The sequence below is a fragment of the Colobus angolensis genome, unplaced genomic scaffold, assembly GCF_000951035.1.
Source record: "Colobus angolensis palliatus isolate OR3802 unplaced genomic scaffold, Cang.pa_1.0 Scaffold149, whole genome shotgun sequence".
Lineage (NCBI taxonomy): Eukaryota > Metazoa > Chordata > Mammalia > Primates > Cercopithecidae > Colobus > Colobus angolensis.
In genome coordinates this window covers 2,429,487-2,450,450 of record NW_012114588.1, presented here as the reverse complement: position 1 = coordinate 2,450,450, position 20,964 = coordinate 2,429,487, and the positions used below count along the sequence as shown (strand labels likewise).

The 20,964-nt window shown below is 45.5% G+C and overlaps 1 protein-coding gene across 2 annotated transcripts in view; it reads left to right on the top strand.

The window, feature by feature from the left end:
• MTOR (mechanistic target of rapamycin (serine/threonine kinase)) overlaps positions 1–19,855 on the top strand; it is a 152,242-nt gene extending 132,387 nt beyond the window's left edge. For both annotated transcript variants that reach the window (XM_011935809.1, XM_011935808.1), the window contains exons 47-58: positions 574–709; positions 2,769–2,916; positions 3,531–3,653; positions 8,249–8,331; positions 9,852–9,924; positions 10,425–10,499; positions 10,864–10,999; positions 12,540–12,605; positions 16,334–16,414; positions 16,693–16,773; positions 18,119–18,224; positions 18,891–19,855. In XM_011935809.1, coding sequence (XP_011791199.1) covers positions 574–709; positions 2,769–2,916; positions 3,531–3,653; positions 8,249–8,331; positions 9,852–9,924; positions 10,425–10,499; positions 10,864–10,999; positions 12,540–12,605; positions 16,334–16,414; positions 16,693–16,773; positions 18,119–18,224; positions 18,891–18,906 — 1,124 coding nt within the window. In that variant the 3' untranslated portion in view covers positions 18,907–19,855. The remainder of the gene's footprint in view (positions 1–573; positions 710–2,768; positions 2,917–3,530; positions 3,654–8,248; positions 8,332–9,851; positions 9,925–10,424; positions 10,500–10,863; positions 11,000–12,539; positions 12,606–16,333; positions 16,415–16,692; positions 16,774–18,118; positions 18,225–18,890) is intronic.
• The last annotated feature ends 1,109 nt before the right edge of the window (positions 19,856–20,964 follow it).

Below are 20,964 nucleotides of genomic sequence, written 5' to 3'. Positions count from 1 at the left end.
TTGTTACTCAGCCCGCACCCCCACACTCCAGAACTGGAAGAACAAGGAGCCCAGCAAGAACCATCACCGTGCCAGGGAGGCCATCTAGCAGAGTCTGCGGCCCAGAGAGAGTGGTGTGGTGGCTTCTAGAACTGGGGCCAGGCTGGTGGTGGGGGGCACATATCCTGACCTCTCCTTCTACCCATCCTTTGACCTCTTGCCAGTGCCCCTCTACCATTGGCCATGCCCAGGTAGGATCCCAGGTGATGCAGCCTGTAGGAGTCAGGCTTCTCAGAACAGAGGACAGAGTGGTTCACAAAGCAGGAATGATCATTTCCATGCCTAACCATTCCTGGTCCTCAAAAACAGGTTTGGTTTGGTTTTGTTTTAATTTGAACAACATTGGTCATTGAGAACCATAAAAGGCAAAGCCACTCTTTTCATCAATTCTAAGGATTGTTTTTTCTTTTTGTGAGGAACCTGTGATTAAGTAAGGCATATGTAGTCTGTGGGATCTCTTGAATGCAGTGGTGCTCTTAGCTGAAGAGCTGAGGACCTCTGATGTACACTTACCGCTCCCACTGTTCCTTACAGGCAGCAACGGGCATGAGTTTGTTTTCCTTCTAAAAGGCCATGAAGATCTGCGCCAGGATGAGCGTGTGATGCAGCTCTTCGGCCTGGTTAACACCCTTCTGGCCAATGACCCAACATCTCTTCGGAAAAACCTCAGGTATTCAGAAACCCTGAAATGGCAACAATTTGAGAAGTCTTCCAGTTTTCTCCTACATTTGTCTCATGTAGTCATGTATTATACCTTAACAAAAAAACTAAAATTAGGGAGCCAGGCACTTTAATTCATGCCTGTAGTCCCAGAAACTCCAGCGGTTGAGGCAGGGGTGTGACTTTAGCCCAGGAGTTCAAGGCTGCAGTGAGCTGTGATTGCACCACTGCACTCCAGCCTGCGTAATAGAGCAAGACTGTCTCTTTAGAAGAAGAAGGCTGGGCACAGTGACTCACACCTATAATCCTAATATTTTGTGATTCCGAGGTAGGAGGATCACTTGAGCCCAGGAATTAAAGACCAGCCTAAGCAACATAGACCCCATCACTATTTATTTAAAAAAATTAAAAGGTGACCAGGCACGGTGGCTCACGCCTATAATCCCAGCACTTTGGGAGGCCCAGGCGGGTGTATCACTTGAGGTCAGGAGTTCGAGACCAGCCTGGCCAACATAGTGAAACCTTGTCTCTACTAAAAATACAAAAATTAGCTGGGCGTGGTGGCGGCCACCTGTAATCCCAGCTACTCAGGAGGATGAGGCATGAGAATTGCTTGAACCCGGGAGGCGGAGGTTGCAGTGAGCCAAGATCGCACCATTGTACTCCAGCCTGGGCAACAAGAGTGAAACTCCATCTCAAAAATAAATTAATTAAAGTAAGAAAAAAAAAGTAAGTGGCCAGGCATTGTGGCTCACATGTAATCCCAACACTTTGGAAGACTACAGCAGGAGGATTGCTTGAGACCAGGAGTTCAAGACCATCCTGGACAACAAAGTGAGACCCTGTCTCTACAAAAAATAAAAAAATCAGCTGGGCGTGGTGGCTCATGCCTGTCGTCCCAGTTACTTGGGAGATGGAGGCGGAAGAATCCTCTGAGCCCAGGAGGCCAAGACTGTCGTGAGCCAAGGTCGTGCCTCTACACTCCAGCCTGGGCAGCAGAGCAAGACCCTTCTCTCAAGAAATTTAAAAATAAAAGTAGGCTGGGCACAGTGACTCACACCTGTAATCCCTGTCCCTACAAAAAAAAAAAAATTAAAATTAGCTGGGCACAGTGTAGTCCCATCTACTCAGGGGTCTGAGGCAGGAGAATCACTTAAGCCCAGGAGGTCGAGGCTACAGTGAGCTGTGATGGTGCAACTGTGCTCCAGCCTAGGTAAGAGCGAGACCCTGTCTCAAAAAGTAAATTTTTAAAAAATGTTTTAAAAATGAAAAATTAAGTTATAAAATTGTGTAACTTAATTTATAACCAAGTTCTTCCAGAGTTTTTAGGGTATTCTCATTGGGAAATGCCTTTAACAACCTCCAAAGAATCCAGCAGGGAGCAGTCTGTGGCAGGTAGACAGGAGAGTCTGCAGATGGGGTGGGTCTCACCCCTTGTGGGATGAAAGCCAAACCTTTCCCATCGTCCGTACTCTGGCACTCCTCTTCCTGTTAAGACCATGAGAATTCACTTGAGAGGCACTTTAGTCACTTGATTGTTCCCCCAAAGCCATGAGTTGGGCAGGTTGAGGAGACCCGTGTTGCTTTCACTGCACCATCAGTGCACTGTCTTTCTATGATGCCTTACTCTTCACAAAGCGTCCCTCAACACACACCATACCAGCCTGGTGCAGCGGGGGCTCATTAAAAATAGTCAGGGCCGGACGCAGTGGCTCATGCCTACAATCCCGGCACTTTGGGAGGCTGAGGCAGGCAGATTACGAGGTCAAGAGATTGAGACCATCCTGGCCAACATGGTGAAATCCCGTCTCTACCAAAAATAAAAAAATTAGCTGGGCATGGTGGCATGTGCCTGTAGTCCCAGCTACTCGGGAGGCTGAGGCAGGAGAATCGCTTGAACCCAGGAGGCGGAGATTGCAGTGAGCCAAGATTGCGCCACTGCACTCCAGCCTGGGCGACAGAGTGAGACTCTGTCTCAAAAAAGAAAAAAAAATAGTCTGCCTGTGTCCTGAGCTGAACGAGGTTATACTCTTTACGGTACACTAACCTTGCTTTTCTGTGGGCACCAGCATCCAGAGATATGCCGTCATCCCTTTATCGACCAACTCGGGCCTCATTGGCTGGGTGCCCCATTGTGACACACTGCATGCCCTCATCCGGGACTACAGGGAGAAGAAGAAGATCCTTCTCAACATCGAGCATCGCATCATGTTGCGGGTATGTGATGTGGCCACGAGAGCCAGTACCCCTTCCACAGCAAGGAATCTCCGTAGTGCTGCTCTTCTCATTCCTCTCTGTATGTCTGTCACTGAAAAATCTCTTTGAGAGAATCAGCTTTGAAGAAGGTTTAATAAAGTGAGTCCTAAAGCAGATAACCTTCTAAGAAACTGAAGGACCCTTAAGCTGAGAAACTGTTTTCACCATCCTAGGGAAGACTAGACAGATAAATATTCGGCACCATGTATTTACTAATGTATACAAAGCACTGGCCCACTGGCCATATGGAGAAATAATGTTTAGTAGATGTGTAAGTAATAAGAAAGAGAATTGCTTGTTGAACAGTTGCTTGAAACCTCCAGTACTCTCATCTGCACAGAAGGCCTATACTGAGGTGAGGTCTCATGTTTTTCCCTTATGCCTTGAGGTTCCAGTGGTCATCAGGTTAGAGTGGTCACTTCGTTTCTCCTTTTGCCACGTTATTTCCCTTCTCCTTTGGCTGTGATGGGGAAGTTAGAACTCAGCTCTGCCTGGACCCCAAGACTTGTTTCTTCCTGGATTCAAACTACATGTTTTAGGCTGCTCTCTTACTGAACAGTTGTGTCCTGATGCAGATGGCTCCGGACTATGACCACTTGACTCTGATGCAGAAGGTGGAGGTGTTTGAGCATGCCGTCAATAATACAGCTGGGGACGACCTGGCCAAGCTGCTGTGGCTGAAAAGCCCCAGCTCTGAGGTAGGCCACTGGGGCCCTGCAGACCTGCGCTCTCCTGGATCCCCCACTCGCAATAGGATGGCCCTTCTGTCTGTTCACGCGCACACAGTGGCTCTTCTTTGCTGTGATTGGCTGTAGAGCATGTCCAGACTTTTCTAACAGAAATGAAATGGGTGAGCAAGACAAGTTCACAGAGTTAGAATGAGTAGTTTAATATTTCTCTGGAACTCTTTATATATTAAAGAATTAAAGATAGTTGTCTTTTTTATATATATTACAAATTTCCTATTAACTTAGTTTTTAAATGTTGCTAATTTTTGATTTGGTTTGGTTTGGTTTGGTTTTTGATACACAGTCAGCCCTCTATATCTGTAGCTTCTGCATCTGTGGATTCAGTCAACTGTGGATAGAATATTAAAATATATATATATATATATATAAATAAGAAATGTAAATTTTTAAAAATATAGTAGAATGACTATTTACATTGTATAGCATTCGCATTGTATTAGGTATTATATGTACTCAAGATGATGTGAAGTATAAAGGAGGTTGTGCATAGGTTACATACAATACTGTGCCATTTTGTTAAAAAATTGTTTTTGGCTGGGTGCAGTGGCTCACACTTGTAATCCCAGCACTTTGGGAGGCCAAGGCAGGAGGATCACTTGAGCCCATGAGTTCAATACCAGCCTGGGCAACATAGTGAGACTCCTTCTCTTTTTTTTTTTTTCCCCCACCCAGGCTGGAGTGCCAATGGCAAGATCTCAGCTCACTGCAACCTCTGCCCCCTGGGTTCAAGCGATTCTCCTGCCTCAGCTTCCAAGTAGCTGGGATTACAGGCACATATCACCATGTAGGTTTAATTTTTGTATTCTTAGTAGAGACAGGGTTTCACCATGTTCAGTCTATTCTCAAACTCCTGACCTCAAGTGATCCACCCACCTTAGCCTCCCAAAGTGCTGGGATTACAGGCACATATCACCATGTAGGTTTAATTTTTGTATTCTTAGTAGAGACAGGGTTTCACCATGTTCAGTCTATTCTCAAACTCCTGACCTCAAGTGATCCACCCACCTTAGCCTCCCAAAGTGCTGGGATTACAGGTATGAGCCACCACACCTGGCCTGTGAGACCCCATTTCTACAAAAATATTAGCCAGGCATGGTGGTACATACCTGTAAGCCCAGCTACTTGGAAGGATCATTTGAGCCTAGGAGAATGAGGCTGCAGTGAGCCTTATCATGCCACTGCACTCCATCCTGAGTGACAGAACGAGACCTTGTCTCAAAAAAAAGCAATATTTTTTTTTTTTTTTTTTTTTTTTTTTTAGAGACAAAAGTCTCACTCACTGTGTCACCCAGCCTGGTCTTGAACTCCTGGGCTCAAGCGATCCTCCTGCCTTGGCCTCCCGAAGTGCTGGGATTAGAGGCATGAGCCACCACACCCAGCCTACACCATTTTATATAAGGCACTTGAGTATTGCAGATTTTGGTATCCGATGGGGGCCCTAGACCCCATCCTTTATGGCTACTTAGAGACGACTGTACAAGCATTTTTAAAAGTTAGAAGTTACCAAATTTTTAATCCTTTAAAGTTTCTTCCTTTGGTTTGTTTTTGTGTGGTCGGTTTGTTTGTGTGTTTTTTTGTTTTTTTGTTTTTGATACAGGGTCTTGCTCTGTCACCCAGGCTGGAGTGCAGTGGCGCAGTCTCGGCTCATTGCGTACTCTGTCTCCCAGGTTGAAGTGATTCTCCTGCCTCAGCCTCCAGAGTAGCTGGAATTACAGGCATGTGCCACCATGCCCGGCTAACCTTTTTTTTTTTTTGAGATGGAATCTCGCTCTGTCACCCAGGCTGGAGTGCAGTGGCCCAATCTCTGCAAGCTCTGCCTCCCAGGTTCACACCAGTCTCCTGCCTCAGCCTCCCGAGTAGTTGGGACTACAGGCGCCCACCACCATGCCCAACTAATTTTTTTTTTTTTTTTTTTTTGTATTTTTAGTAGAGATGGGGTTTCACGGTGTTAGCCAGGATGGTCTCGATCTCCTGACCTTGTGATCCACCCGCCTCAGCCTCCCAAAGTGCTGGGATTATAGGTGACAGCCACCGTGCCCAGCCACTCTTTTGTATTTTTAGTAGAGACAGGGTTTCACCATGTTGGCCAGGCTGGTCTTGAACTCCTAGCCTCAAGTGATCCGCCCTTCTCAGCCTCCCAAAGTGCTGGGATTACAGGCATGAGCCATGGCACCTGGCCTCTTCCTTTGGTTTTATATTTAGAAAGGCCCTCTCCACCTTGAGGTTATTTTTTAACCTATATTTTCTTACACTAGTTACAGGGTTTTTTTACATTTAAGTTCTAACCCAAGCCAGACACTATGGTACACACCTGTAGTCCCAGCTACTTGGGAGGCTGAGGCAGGAGGATTGCTTGAGCCCAGGAGTTCAAGGCTGTAGCATGTTAAGACCACACCTACGGACTGGGTGCAGTGGCTCATGTCTATATTCCCAACACTTTGGGAGGCCAAGGTAGGCGGAATGCTTGAGGCTCAGGCGTTTGAGACCAGCCTGGGTAGTGTCGCAAAACCCCATCTCTACAAAAAATAAAAAAGTAGCCGGGTATGATGGCGCTTGCCCATTGTCCCAGCTACTTAGGAGGCTGTGGCGGGAGGGTCACTTGAGCCCGGGAGGCAGGGGTTGCAGTGAGCTGAGACTGTGCCACTGCACAATCTGTCACTCAGCCTGAGTGACAGAGCCAGACCCTGTCTCAAAAAAAAAAAAAGAAAAAGACCACACTTATGAAAAGCCATTACACTCCAGCCTGGGTAATATAGTGAGACCCTGTCTCTTGAAAAAAAAAAAAAAGGCCAGGCACGATGGTTCACACCTGTAATCCCAGCACTTTGGGAGGCCAAGGCGGGTGGATCACAAGGTCAGGAGTTAGAGACCAGCCTGACCAACATGGTGAAACCTTGTCTCTACTGAAAACACAAAAATTAGCTGGGCATGGTGGCACATGCCTGTTATCCCAGCTACTCAGGAGGCTGAGGCAGGAGAATCGCTTGAACTGGGGAGGTGGAGGTTGCAGTGAGCCAAGATCGTGCCATTGTACTCCAGCCTGGGCAATAGAGCAAGACTCTGTCAAAAAAAAAAAAAAAATCTTAACTAAGTTTGGAATTTATTTTAAGATTAAGGTGTAACTTTACTTTTTAAAGATGACTAGCCAGGACAACACTGTTGGCCAAATAACTCATCCTTTCCCTGCTATTTAGAAGATTTTGTTTTTATTGAACACTGAATTTTTTTTATTTTATTTTATTTTTTGAGACAGAGTTTCGCTCTTGTTGCCCAGGCTGGAGTGCAGTGGCACGATTTTGGCTCACTGCAACCTCCACCCGCCAGGTTCAGTGATTCCCCTGCTTCAGCCTCCTGAGTAGCTGGGATTACAGGCCTGTGCCACCACACCTGGCTAATTTTTGTATTTTTAGTAGAAATGGGATTTCACCATGTTGGTCAGGCTGGTTTCAAACTCCTGATCTCAGGTGATCCACCCACCTCAGCCTCCCAAAGTACTGGGATTACAGGCATGAGCCAGCCCAAACACTAAATTATTATATGTCGTTGGATTTCTTTCTAGGACTCCTTTTCTGTTTCATTGCTCTTTCTGCCTGTTTCTCAAGTTCCATGGTGTTAATACAAGTCCCTTCTCAGGTGCTATTGTCATCTATTTTTTTTCTTGAGGCTGTTACACCTTTATACTCATAAGGGGGATATTCTTAAACTGATATTTTTCATTTACTCAGATCTTTAAGTCTTTTTTTTTTTTTTTTTTGAGACGGAGTCTCGCTCTGTCGCCTAGGCTGGAGTGCAGTGGCCGGATCTCAGCTCACTGCAAACTCCACCTCCCGAGTTTACGCCATTCTCCTGCCTCAGCCTCCCGAGTAGCTGGGACTACAGGCACCCGCCACCTCGCCCGGCTAGAGTTTTGTATTTTTTAGTAGAGACGGGGTTTCACCGTGTTAGCCAGGATGGTCTTGATCTTCTGACCTCGTGATCCACCCGTCTCGGCCTCCCAAAGTGCTGGGATTACAGGCTTCAGCCACCGCGCCCGGCCAGATCTTTAAGTCTTACACATTTCTAATTAAAGTTTAATCCAAGGCATAGTTCATTGTTAGAATTGTGAATGAGGTTTTTGTAATGTTATACATTCTAACCAGTTATTAATGAACTGTAAGAAAACAACTGATTCGGCCAGGCGCAGTGGCTCAGGCCTGTAATCCCAGCACTTTGGGAGGCTGAGGCAAGTGGATCACTTGAGGTTAGGAGCTCAAGACCAGTCTGGCCAACATAGTGAAACTCCGTCTCTACTAAAACTACAAAAATTAGCTGGGAGTGATGGCAGGTGCCTGTAATCTCAGCTACTCAGGAGGCTAAGGCATGAGAATCACTTGAACCCAGGAGGTAGAGTTTACAGTGAGCCAAGATAACACCACTGCCTTCCAGCCTAGGTGACAAAGCGAGACTCAGTCTCAAAAAACAAACAAAAGACAGCTTATTAGAGTATAATTATGTTGAAATTAAAGTTTCCAGAGCCTTGCTTCACATGCACTCCTGTGTTCTAGGTGTGGTTTGACCGAAGAACCAATTATACCCGTTCTTTAGCGGTCATGTCAATGGTTGGGTATATTTTAGGCCTGGGAGATAGGTGAGTAATTTAATTTGGTTTTTTTAGTCTTCTTTATCCCATTGTAGTTTTCCTAAATGGTTTCATTTGGTTTTCCAATTAAATATATGGCTCTTTGGTAAATAAATATTGGTATTGTATATGTAAGGTCTCTTTTACAACATTAGCCTTAGTTCCCTATTGATTGTGATGCCATCAGAAGAATGCATCAAACTAAAGAAAAGGAAAAATAGTTCAAGCTGGATGCAGTGGCTCATGCCTATCATCCTGGGAGGCCAGGGCAAGAAGATCACTTGAGCCATGAGTTTGAGACCAACTCGGGCAATAGCAAGAGCCCATCTCAATAAAGCCCCACATAGTTCAAGGATACTACTTTCTCCTTAGTTTGGCTTAATGTATTAAAAGCAGTATTTCAGGGCAGGCTCGTGCCTATAATTCCAGCACTTTGGGAGGCTGAGGTGGGAGGATCACTTGAGTCTAGGAATATGAGACCAGCCTGGGCAACACAGCAACAGATCCCATCTGTACAAAAAAATGAAATAATTAGCCAAGTATGGTGGCATGCACCTGTCGTCCAAGCTCTTGGGGCAGCTGAGGTAGGAGGATCACTTAAGCCCAGAAGGTCAAGGCTGCAGTGAGCCATGATTGCACCACTGCATTCCATCCTGGTCAACAGAGTAAAACTCTGTCTGGAAAAAAAAAAAAAAGTAAATCATATTGATTTTATTCAATAAACATTTGTCAGTCACCACTGTGCTAAGATAAATCTTTTTATTTCTATAATTGAAACCAACCAAACTAGATCCTTCGATATTTTGCATAATAAGTTTTGTCCAAATGTACTGACTGAAAATGTAATTTAGGAATGTTCAGAAATGGACTTACAAGAATGTAAAAAAAACTGGTTCTCTGATGTCTACTGTTTTTCTCCTGGAATCATGTCTCATGCAACTATTTGAGAGTAAAAATAATTTTATCCCACAAAAATAGTAGATTTTTGTTTTTAAAAATCTAGCAGAATATCTGTTGATAAAAGCCAGGTGGTTGCCGAGATTGGCTCAGGGACTTAAGGAGACGAGACCCTGTTACAGCTGCTCAGTAAAGATGATAGAGTCTTGTCACCAGAAGGTGCCAGTGCTGCCAGAAATGACTTATTAGGTCACCAAAGACCTCAGAAGAGCACAGTATCTCAGTACAGTGGGACACCCTGTGATTCACACACACACCCACATTTCAGCAGGAGTTGGCAAACTGTTTCTGTAAAGGACCAGTTAGTTTTTTTAGGCTTTGTGGGCCCTTTGGTCTCTCTCACAACTACTCAGCTCTGCTGTCATAGCACGGAAGCAGCCTGGAACAGTACCTAAACGAGGGAGCATGCTGTGTTCCAGTAAAACTGGACTTGCAGAAAAGTGGAGGTGGAGGAGCTGGATTGGCTGAGGGCTATTGTTTACCAACTCCTAGCTTACGGTGTCACGTACTTATTGATTTTTTTCATCCGTGCTCTCTGTTGATCCCTCCCTGATCTCTTTTCTGTTTCTCAGACACCCATCCAACCTGATGCTGGACCGTCTGAGTGGGAAGATCCTGCACATTGACTTTGGGGACTGCTTTGAGGTGAACACATGTTCTAGAACCCCACCCTCATCTTCCCGAGTGATCACTTTTCCCCCTCCTCTGACACTTTAGGCAGACTTAAGCCCAAACTGCCTTACTCTTAACCCCTGCTGTCCCTACCAAGGCTGTAGTTAAGTCAGTGTAAGAAATGAAATCTGGGCTCTTAGTTGCACTGTAACCGCCTTGGAGCAAGGGCTGCTGTTCACATGCCCTCTGAGTGGAGAAGGCCCCCATCCTCCATACCACCTGTTGCCCAGGGGCCTGGACACAATGCACATTTGTCTTTTTTCCTTTTTGTTTTCTCTTCTTTTCTGTTGTTTCTTGTTTTTCAAGTTGTTTTTCAAATCCCTATGACAAGTCCTCTCACTAAACCCAAGCTGCTTCATTTCTCTGCTCTAATTAAAATCTGCAGGTGATGCAGAGGAAAGCCACCTGCTCCACCTGGCTCCAGGTTAAGAAAATAAACATTGATTTGGCTTTTCCCATTTATTATTCTGTAGGTTGCTATGACCCGAGAGAAGTTTCCAGAGAAGATTCCATTTAGACTAACAAGAATGTTGACCAATGCTATGGAGGTGAGTGGATATTGGGAACTAGCTGCTCCGAAATGGGATCAGGACAGTTACAACCTTCTCTGAAGACACACTTGCTTGTTAGAGCCCATCAGTTCCCCATAATGCCTCTGTGATTTTTGTAGCAGTTTTCTGTTATTTCCTATTGTGTCAGAAATGATCTGTCTATGAAAGGCTTACCACTTCACCTCTGACCTGGTTTCCTGTGGATCACAGTCCTACCCTGATTCCTTCTCCTAAGACATTCTCACCCTGATACATCAATATGGCCTGTGTCTGCTTCCTAAGTGAGGGTAACAGACCCCCTCAGCTTGCTTTGGGTGGAGAGTTAGTAACTCATGTGGTAAGTGGTCTGTCCCATTTCTAGGTTACAGGCCTGGATGGCAACTACAGAATCACATGCCACACAGTGATGGAGGTGCTGCGGGAGCACAAGGACAGTGTCATGGCTGTGCTGGAAGCCTTTGTCTATGACCCCTTGCTGAACTGGAGGCTGATGGACAGTGAGTATCATCAAGTGCCTGGGAGCTGAGCTCGGTGGCTCATGCCTGTAATCCTAACATTTTGGGAGGCCAAGGCAGAAGAGTTGCTTGAGGCCAAGAGTTCGAGACCAGCCTGGGCAACATAGTAAGACACATCTCTACAAAAACTGAAAAAATTAGGCATGTATTAGTCTGTTCTTATGCTGTTATAAAGAACTGCCCGAGAGTAGGTGATTTATAAAGGAAAGAGGTTTAATTGACTCACAGTTCCACTTGGCTGAGAAGAACTCAGGAAACTTACAATCATGGTGGGAGGGGAAGCAAACACATCCTTCTTCACTTGGGGGCAGAAGAGAGAAGTACAGAGTGAAGGGGGGAAAAGCCCCTTATAAAACCACCAGATCTCATGAGAACTCAGTCACTATCATGAGAACAGCATGGAGGAACCATCCCCGTGATCTAATCACCTCCCATGAGGTCCCTCCCCCAACACATGGGATTACAATTTAGATTACAGTTCAAGATGAGATTTTGGATGGGGGCACAGCCAAGCCATATTAAGGTGGGTACAGTGGCACATGCCAGTGGTTCTACCTGCTCAGGAGGCAGAGGCAGGAGGATTACCTGAGCCTGGGAGGTTGAGGCAGAGTGAGCTATGATCATGTCACTGCTGCACTCTAGCCTAGGTGACAGAGTGAGACCTTGTCTCAAAAAAATAAATTTAATTTTAAAAATAAAAGAAAGTAAATAAAAAACAAAATCAAGTGTGTGGAAGCTGGGGTTGGCAGCCTCCCAAATTAGCAATATCCAGCACATAACATTTTACAAACCTATGCCCCTTCAAGCCTGCAGCCTGGGATACATTGCCGAGCTATTGCATTACATTTGCACAGAGTAGTTCTGACACCTGGAAAAGAACTTCAAGTATTTTTATTCACTAAAACAGAAAATGCCATTATCAATTTAGATACTGAAATATTTTTCAGTATTAACCAAGTATCCTAGTGGTTTTTCTCTGGGCTTTATACAGAGTAGTAAGCTGAAATTTTAATAAGAAATGCAAATAGTTATGATTTGGGACAGCAGTATCTTCATCTACCCTTTGTTCTGCCACCTTAGGGGATGTTTACCAAAAGAACTTCTAATCCATTGAAATTAAGTCATACTTTGACCTTATATTATCTGCATCACATTGTCTTAAGTCCAAATCAACAGTATAGAGTGTCCCTCTGGGTTTCACATCCCATGCAGATACCCACCCACTTATTCCTGAGTAATATGTCTGTCATCTCTCTTTTTGGGGCTGTAGCTTTACGAACAATTATATATATATATATTTTTTTTTTTTTTTTTTTTTTTGAGACGGAGTCTCGCTCTGTGGCCCAGGCTGAGTGCAGTGGCCGGATCTCAGCTCACTGCAAGCTCCGCCTCCCGGGTTTACACCATTCTCCTGCCTCAGCCTCCCGGAACAATTATGTTTTTGTGACTGGAAGAAAATAACCAAGTTTCTTTCAAGTCAAAATTTGAAGCATGTTTCAATACTCTTTCTTTCTCTCCCTAGCAAATACCAAAGGCAACAAGCGATCCCGAACGAGGACGGATTCCTACTCTGCCGGCCAGTCAGTCGGTGGGTGCATCCATGGGAGGTTGCAAAGGCTCTCCCCCTTGTGCAGAGTGTTTCTATAGTGGGGTGGGCTTCAGTCGGTGGGTGCATACCGCAGGATGTTACAGAAGCTCTCCCCCTTTTCCAGAGTGTTTCTAGAATGGGGCGGGCTTCAATCAGTGGGTGCATCCCGCAGGACATTACAGAAGCTCTCCCCCTTGTCCAGAGTGTTTCTAGAATGGGGTGGGCTTTGTTATTGCCAGTAGGAGACAAAGTGGTAATGGCTACTGAATATGAAGGAAGTAAACCTAGTTTTCTCGCAATTCTTGACAGTGATAGTTTTGCAAAGGTGCTATTACTGCCACCTTATCACCGGATAAGCATTTAATTGAACTTCAAATACTCAGTCTAGAAATATCGGCCGGGCGCGGTGGCTCAAGCCTGTAATCCCAGCACTGGGAGGCCCAGACGGGCGGATCACGAGGTCAGGAGATCGAGACCATCCTGGCTAACATGGTGAAACCCCGTCTCTACTAAAAAAAATACAACAAACTAGCCGGGCGAGGTGGCAGGCGCCTGTAGTCCCAGCTACTCAGGAGGCTGAGGCAGGAGAATGGCGTGAACCCAGGAGGCGGAGCTTGCAGTGAGCTGAGATCCGGCCACTGCACTCCAGCCTGGGCGACTGAGCGAGACTCCGTCTCAAAAAAAAAAGAAATATTTACTGAGCACCAAGCAGCTAATATGTTTTTTATTTACTGTTTCACACATGGAGTGGGTACCTGAAGCTCCGAGATTTTTATCAAACTATCTGATTTTAATCTATCTGTAAAAACACAGTTTAAAGTATGTCTGAATATCAGCTCACTAATGGTGTCTGGGTTGGAATAATTATTAACAATATTACCTTGGTCCTCAAGCATTGATAATAGCTCAGAAATGGGAAGATGGAGGCAGCAGAAATTTATCTGTGTTGCTGGGAGGAGCCCTGGAACCACATGGAAGTGTTTCTAGGAGCGCGACTCACAGAGCAGGGGTCTAGGAAGACTTGTGTCCCTCCGAGAGCCAGAGTACTTTTTGTGTGTGGAAACCTCTCAGGAGTGTTAGAGTCAAGCTGTTTAACTTTGTTTTATTTGTATTAGTTTCCAGCACACACAGCATTGAAGTTATTGGTTTTAGGGGGTTTTTGTGGGTTGGTTGGTTGGTTGGTTTTTGGGTAAAACTGTTTAACTTTGTTTAGCCCTCCTCTCTTCCCCACCCCCCATCCCACCCCTTTTTTCCTTCATGACATTTAGCAACACTCTACATAGTTCACACTTTGGGAATTACTGTTGGGGTGTAAAAAAGTAAATATTTTCTACAAATGTTTACAGAAAACTTACAACTAGTTAATAAACTAAGCCAAATAATGTCTAGGGGTGCAAACAGAAAATGGGAGGTACAGTGGTCGCCTGAAGCAGCACAGAACAGCATTACAGAATTGACCATAACCTGCGTGAAATAATCAGAGAGCAGTACACTCTGCCCTGGAGCCTGTGGGTGCTTTGGTGTGGAGTAGAAGACTGTGGAGATTCAGGAAAGGGGACTTCACTGTGAACCGTAGCTGCCAAGAGAGCACTTGGGTTGGTGACATCTAATCATCACTTCATCACTTCACCTGACAAAGGATAATTTTTCTTTTTTTTTTTTTTTCCTTGAGACAGTCTTGCTCTGTCACCCAGGCTGGAGTATGGTGGCACAATCTCGGCTCACTTCAACCTCCGCCTCCTGAGTTCAAGCAATTTTCCTACCTTAGTCTCCCAAGTAGCTGGGATTACAGGCGTGTGTCACCATGCTCAGCTAATATTTTCTGAATTTTTAGTAGAGATGAGGTTTCACCATGTTAGCCAGGCTGGTTTCAAACTCCTGATCTCAAGTGATCTGCCTGCATTGGCCTCCCAAAGTGCTGGGATTATGGGCATGAGCCACCCTGCCCTGCCAAGGGTAATTTATCATTATTGGATGGATAGACTCTGATGAGTAGAAAGCAAAAGGGTGTTTCAGGCAAGAAATTGGGATACTGGGTTATAATGTCATACATGGACACTGTGACAGGATTTGTGAATGCCTGAATCACCAGGCTCATAGGACCCACGGTCTCGGGGGTAGCTTATACCAGTGGCTGGTCTCAAACGAAGTGTGCTGAGACTTACTGGTTTCATTCTCAGGGCCCACCTCCCTAACACATTCTTAAGTGTCTACTATATGCTGCCTGTAGCGTACAGAAGGGAACGAGAACAGCCAGTTCTGCTGGCACCAGATGGTGGATTTGGTTGTTTAGCTTAAAAGTTAAATTCCATCTGGGTGTTGTGGTGCACACCTGTAAGCCCAGCAGGAGGAGCACTTGAGCCCAGGAGTTTGAGACTAGCCTGGGCAACACAGCAAGACCCTGTCTCAAAAAAAAACTTCCAATGGATCATTAGTAGAAGTATAACTATCACCCAGGTGCGGTGGTTCATGCCTATAATCCCAGTACTTTGGGAGGCCCAGGCAGGCTGAGGTCAAGAGTTTGAGACTAGCTTGACCAACATGGAGAAACCCCATCTCTACTAAAAATACAAAATAAGCCGGGCATGGTAGCGCATACCTGTAATCCCAGCTCCTCGGGAGGCAGGAGAATCGCTTGAATCCAGGAGGCAGAGGTTGCAGTGAGCCGAGATTGCGCCATTGCACTGCAGCCTGGGCAATAAGAGTGAAACTCCATCTCAAAAAAAAAAAAAGAAGTATAATTATCACTACCTTCATTCAGAAGGTCTGTGATGTACAAGGACAGCATTCAAAAAACTTCATAATTCTGATTTCAGACTCCTGCTAAAAGCCATAATCAGTGGAGGGTGAACCTAACACCTGAGGACTTTTTCTACCCAGAGTTGATATGAAAATTCCTCCAAGGAGGCTGGGCGCGGTGGCTCAAGCCTGTAATCCCAGCACTTTGGGAGGCCGAGACGGGTGGATCACGAGGTCAGGAGATCGAGACCATCCTGGCTAACACGGTGAAACCCCGTCTCTACTAAAAACTACAAAAAACTAGCCGGGCGAGGTGGCGGCGCCTGTAGTCCCAGCTACCCGGGAGGCTGAGGCAGGAGAATGGCGTGAACCCGGGAGGTGGAGCTTGCAGTGAGCTGAGATCCAGCCACAGCACTCCAGCCTGGGTGACAGAGCGAGACTCCGTCTCAAAAAAAAAAAAGAAAGAAAGAAAATTCCTCCAAGGAATAACATTTCAACCTTGTGTGTGATACATTCCAAAGTTAATTTTCTTTATCAGTTTTTGTCCAAACACATTTTGTCATGAGGTTTTTGACCTGTGCTCCTGTTCCTATTCCTATGAGTTTATTTTGTTAATGCAATTTGCCTGAAAATCCATGTTGCAATTCTGATAAGCACCAAATTTTTTTCAATAATTATTAACTCACATTTGAAAATGGCTTTATAGATAATTTTTTTTTTTTTTTGCAAATGGGGTCTCAGGCTGGTCTTGAACTCAGCTACTCAAGTGATCCTTCCACCTCAGCCTCTTGAGTAGCTGGGATTACAGCTGTGTCCAGCTTAAAACTTTGAAATACGTAAAGAGTAACATAAAATTTTCCTTCTCTTTTCCCCTTTAGGGTGGGTAGGGCAGGCGTTAAAGGAATAGAGTGTGTAGAGAATTAGATGCTAACACCAACAGTGGCTTTTTGGTGTTTGAATTTTCTGTTAATTGATTTCTTTTCCCATAGAAATTTTGGACGGTGTGGAACTTGGGGAGCCAGCCCATAAGAAAACGGGGACCACAGTGCCAGAATCTATTCATTCTTTCAGTAAGTTCGGCCTCTGAGGAACTGCACCAATGACTAGCTCATTAAGAAAATAGCAGCTGTGTTATACCCTGAGAAGGGTCAACAAGATGAAGCAACAAAACTGCCTTTGAGCAGAAAAGGTTCCATGAATTTCTCATTATATTCTGAGGACAAAGATGAACATAGAGGAAGGATTGCTCAACACTTACAAAAGTGAATATTTGAGAAAAAGAGGGCACCCATTGAACCTGTTGTATTGCTCCCATTCTTACTGTTATTTCTACTTTTGTGTATTCCAGTTGGAGACGGTTTGGTGAAACCAGAGGCCCTAAATAAGAAAGCTATTCAGATTATTAACAGGGTTCGAGATAAGCTCACTGGTGAGTGTGTCATGTGTTTACTTAAAGGGGACATAAGGCCGGGCGCGGTGGCTCATGCCTGTAATCCCAGCACTTTGGGAGGCCGAGGCAGGCGGATCACGAGGTCAGGAGATCGAGACCATCCTGGCTAACACAGTGAAACCCCATCTCTACTAAAAATACAAAAAATGAGCTGGGTGTGATGGTGGGCGCCTGTAGTCCCAGCTATTTGGGAGGCTGAGGCAGGAGAATGGTGTGAACCTGGGAGGTGGAGTTTGCAGTGAGCCAAGATCGTGCCACTGCACTCCAGCCTGGGCGACAGAGTGAGACTCCGTCTCAAAAAAAAAAAGGGGGGACATAAAATCTGAGCACACTTTCCTCTCTCTGAGTGATGGTCAGCCCCATGTCCAGTAGTATCAGTGATGAGCTTTGGCACCATGCAGCTGACAAAGAATGTCTTTGAAGTCATCAGTTAAACATTGTCTCTGATTCTTTTTTCTGATGACTGATAACAGTACTTAATGGTTAATCTCATTTAACTCAGGAGGTGAACAAATTTCTATTAGGTCCAAAATCAGCCAAATTCAGGGAAGTATTTTTTAATCATGTCTTTTTTTTTTTTTTTTTTTTTGAGACAGTTTGCTCTTATTGCCCAGTCTGTAGTCCACTGGCTCCATCTTGGGTCACTGCAACCTCCACCTCCCAGGTTCAAGCAATTTTCCTGCCTCAGCCTCCCCAGTAGCTGGGATTACAGGCGCCCCCCCCCCACCACCACCACACCCAGCTAATTTTTTGTATTTTTAGTAGAGATGAGGTTTCACCATGTTGGGCAGGCTGGTCTCAAACTCTTGACCTCAAGTGATCCACCCACCTCAGCCTCCCAAAGTGCTGGGATTACAGGCATGACCCACCAAGCCCAGCCAAATTTTTCTCTTTTTTTGAGACAGGGTCTTGCTCTGTCACCCAGGCTGGAGTGCAGTGGTGCCATCTTGGCCCAGTGCAACCTCCACCTTCCGGGTTCAAGCGATTCTCCTGCCTCAGGCTCCCAAGTAGCTGGGACTACAGGCCTGCGCCACCACACTCAGCTAATTTTGTATTTTTAGTAGAGACAGTGTTTTACCATGTTGGCCAGGCTGGTCTTGAACTCCTGACCTCAGGTGATCCGCCTGCCTCAGCCTCCCAAAGTGCTGGGATTACAGGCGTAAGCCACTGCACCTGGCTGAATTTTTCAAATCCAACTATGATACATCCTTCATCTTCATGTCTGAGGATAAGCTGTTGGTATGGACAGTTAAGCCAACAGGGAAGAAGAAGTGCAGCGATTGCCAGGAAGAGAGTGAAATGTTTTTTGTTGCTCCTGTGCTAGGTCGGGACTTCTCTCATGATGACACTTTGGATGTTCCAACGCAAGTTGAGTTGCTCATCAAACAAGCGACATCCCATGAAAACCTCTGCCAGTGCTATATTGGCTGGTGAGTGGGGCTCTCAAAGTGACTTTGTTAAAATAAGCAATCAGAACCCAAGCCTAGGCCCCAAAGCCAGGGTAGCAAAAAGAGATTTGGTGGCGTATCTGTAAAGGGCAGTTAGAGCTCAAATCTCTTTAAAAGTTCATATTTATTGCATGTGCTCATTGTTATAAAAAAATTGAGAAATATGGATGCATATTTGGAAGGCAAAGACTAAAATTACATTAAGATAAGTGGTTTAGGAGAACAGGCAAGGGTTGTTTGTGAGGGGTTCCTTTTGGGTTTTGCTGTCAGTCCAATGCAGAGATACATGAAGGGCAAAGGAAAGAAAAAGCTAGAGCAGTGACAGAGAGAAGGAGACGAAAAGACAGATTTATGATCTGGGAGTCTAACCTAACGGACCACTCTGGGGTGTGCTTTGATTAATTGCCCGAGGCATGCTTGAAGGCAGAAACTTGAGAGAGCAGATGCTGGGGTAGTGTCCTTGCGGGACCTCGGTGGGCAGTAGCCTTGACTGGAAATGATGAGTGTGTCCCATGCAATTAGCTGTGGGAAAGCTCAGGGAATACCCTGGGGGTGTCAGACCTTGGCCTTTTCATTTTCAAGTTATCTGTGTAAAGCTTTGAAGAAGCTCAAATTATTAAAATATTCCTTTTCTTTCTGCCTTCTTAGGTGCCCTTTCTGGTAACTGGAGGCCCAGATGTGACTGTCACGTTTTTTCTGAGGCTTTTTTACTTTAGTAAATGCTTCCACTAAACTGAAACCATGGTGAGAAAGTTTGACTTTGTTAAATATTTTGAAATGTAAATGAAAAGAACTACTGTATATTAAAAGTTGGTTTGAACCAACTTTCTAGCTGCTGTTGAAGAATATATTGTCAGAAACACAAGGCTTGATTTGGTTCCCAGGACAGTGAAACACAGTAATACCACGTAAATCAAGCCATTCATTTTGGGGAACAGAAGATCCATAACTTTAGAAATACGGGTTTTGACTTAACTCACAAGAGAACTCATCACAAGTACTTGCTGATGGAAGAATGACCTAGTTGCTCCTCTCAACATGGGTACAGCAAACTCAGCACAGCCAAGAAGCCTCAGGTCATGGAGGACATGGATTAGTATCCTAGACTGTAAAGACACAGAAGATGCCAACCTCACCCCTGCCACCTATCCCAAGACCTCACTGGTCTGCGGACAGCAGCAGAAATGTTTGCAAGATAGGCCAAAATGAGTTTTACAAAAGGTCTCTCTTCCATCAGACCCAGTGATGCTGCGACTCACGCTTCAATCCAAGACCTGACCGCTAGTAGGGAGGTTTATTCAGATCACTGGCGGCCTCGGCTGAGCAGATGCACAGAGGGGATCACTGCACAGTGGGACCACCCTCACTGGCCTTCTGCAGCAGGGTTCTGGGATGATTTCAGTGGTCAGAATACTCTGTTTAGAGCAAGGGCTCAGAAAACAAATACTGTCATGGAGGTGCTGAACACAGGGAAGGTCTGGTACATATTGGGAATTATGAGCAGAACAAATACTCAACTAAATGCACAAAATATAAAGTGTAGCCATGTCTAGACACCAGGTTGTATCGGAATAATTTTTGTGCCAATAAATGACATCAGAATTTTAAACATATGTATATGAGTGGCTTTTTAGTCGTAATTTTGATCAGTTCAAAAAGGAAGCATTTACTCTTTCAGCACTCAGCCTTTAGTAAGCACTCTGTAGTAGGGATGACAGAGGACATAAGGGTGTACATGATGTGGTCCCTTTCCTCAGACTGTTCCCAGGGCAGACAGGTGGAGACAGCATGCCACTGAAGTGAACAGAACTTACCCCGGCCAAGTGCTGAGAAGAGGTGTGTATGGGCCACAGGTAGGAGCACAGATTCCACCGGGTGAGCCTGGAAAGCCTCATAGAAAGGGGGATGTTTGGCATGGGTCTTAAAGAGGAGTGGGAGTCTGTTAGATGAACCAAGGGGGGACATTCTCAGCAGAAAAGGAAGTGTGAGGCACTGCTGTGAAAGCATGGTATCCACAGCAGTAGCAAGTATCACTGGGACCATATGAAATTGCAGGTACGTGGACCATTTTTAACATACAAAACTGGCATTTTCTTATGGCTGCACCTCATAGTTCAGCATATCTGGCTCAGTGGTCAGTGGGGAATAAAGGGAGTAACAGGAAAATAACAGGAACTAAAGGAGGCACGAAAGTAGCACGGGGCCAGACCGGGGCCTCCATCAGTTCAGCAGCAAGGAGTATGAACCTGATGCTGTGAAGTTTTAAAACGGAGTCGTATCTGAGTGGTGTTTTTTGTTTTTGTTTTCATTGGAGACTGGGTCTTGCTCTGTCACCCAGGCTGGACTGCAGTGGCACAATCATGGCTCACTGCAGACTCAGCCCCCATGGGCTCAGGTGATCTTCCTGCCTCAGCCTCCCAAGTAGCTGGAACTACAGATGTGCACCTCCCCACCCAGCTAATTTTTGTATTTTTTGTAGACAATGGGGTTTTGCCATCTTTCCCAGGCTGGTCTTGAACTCCTGGACTCAAGCGAACTGCCCCCTCCTCAGCCTCCCAGAGAAGCCACTGTGCCCAGCCCTGAGTGGTGTTTTTAAAAGACAACTGGTGGCCAGGTGCAGTGGCTCACGCCTGTAATCCCAGCAATTTGGGAGGCCGAGGCGGGTGGATCACCTGAGGTCAGGAGTTCGAGAGCAGCCTGGCCAACATGGCAAAACCCTGTC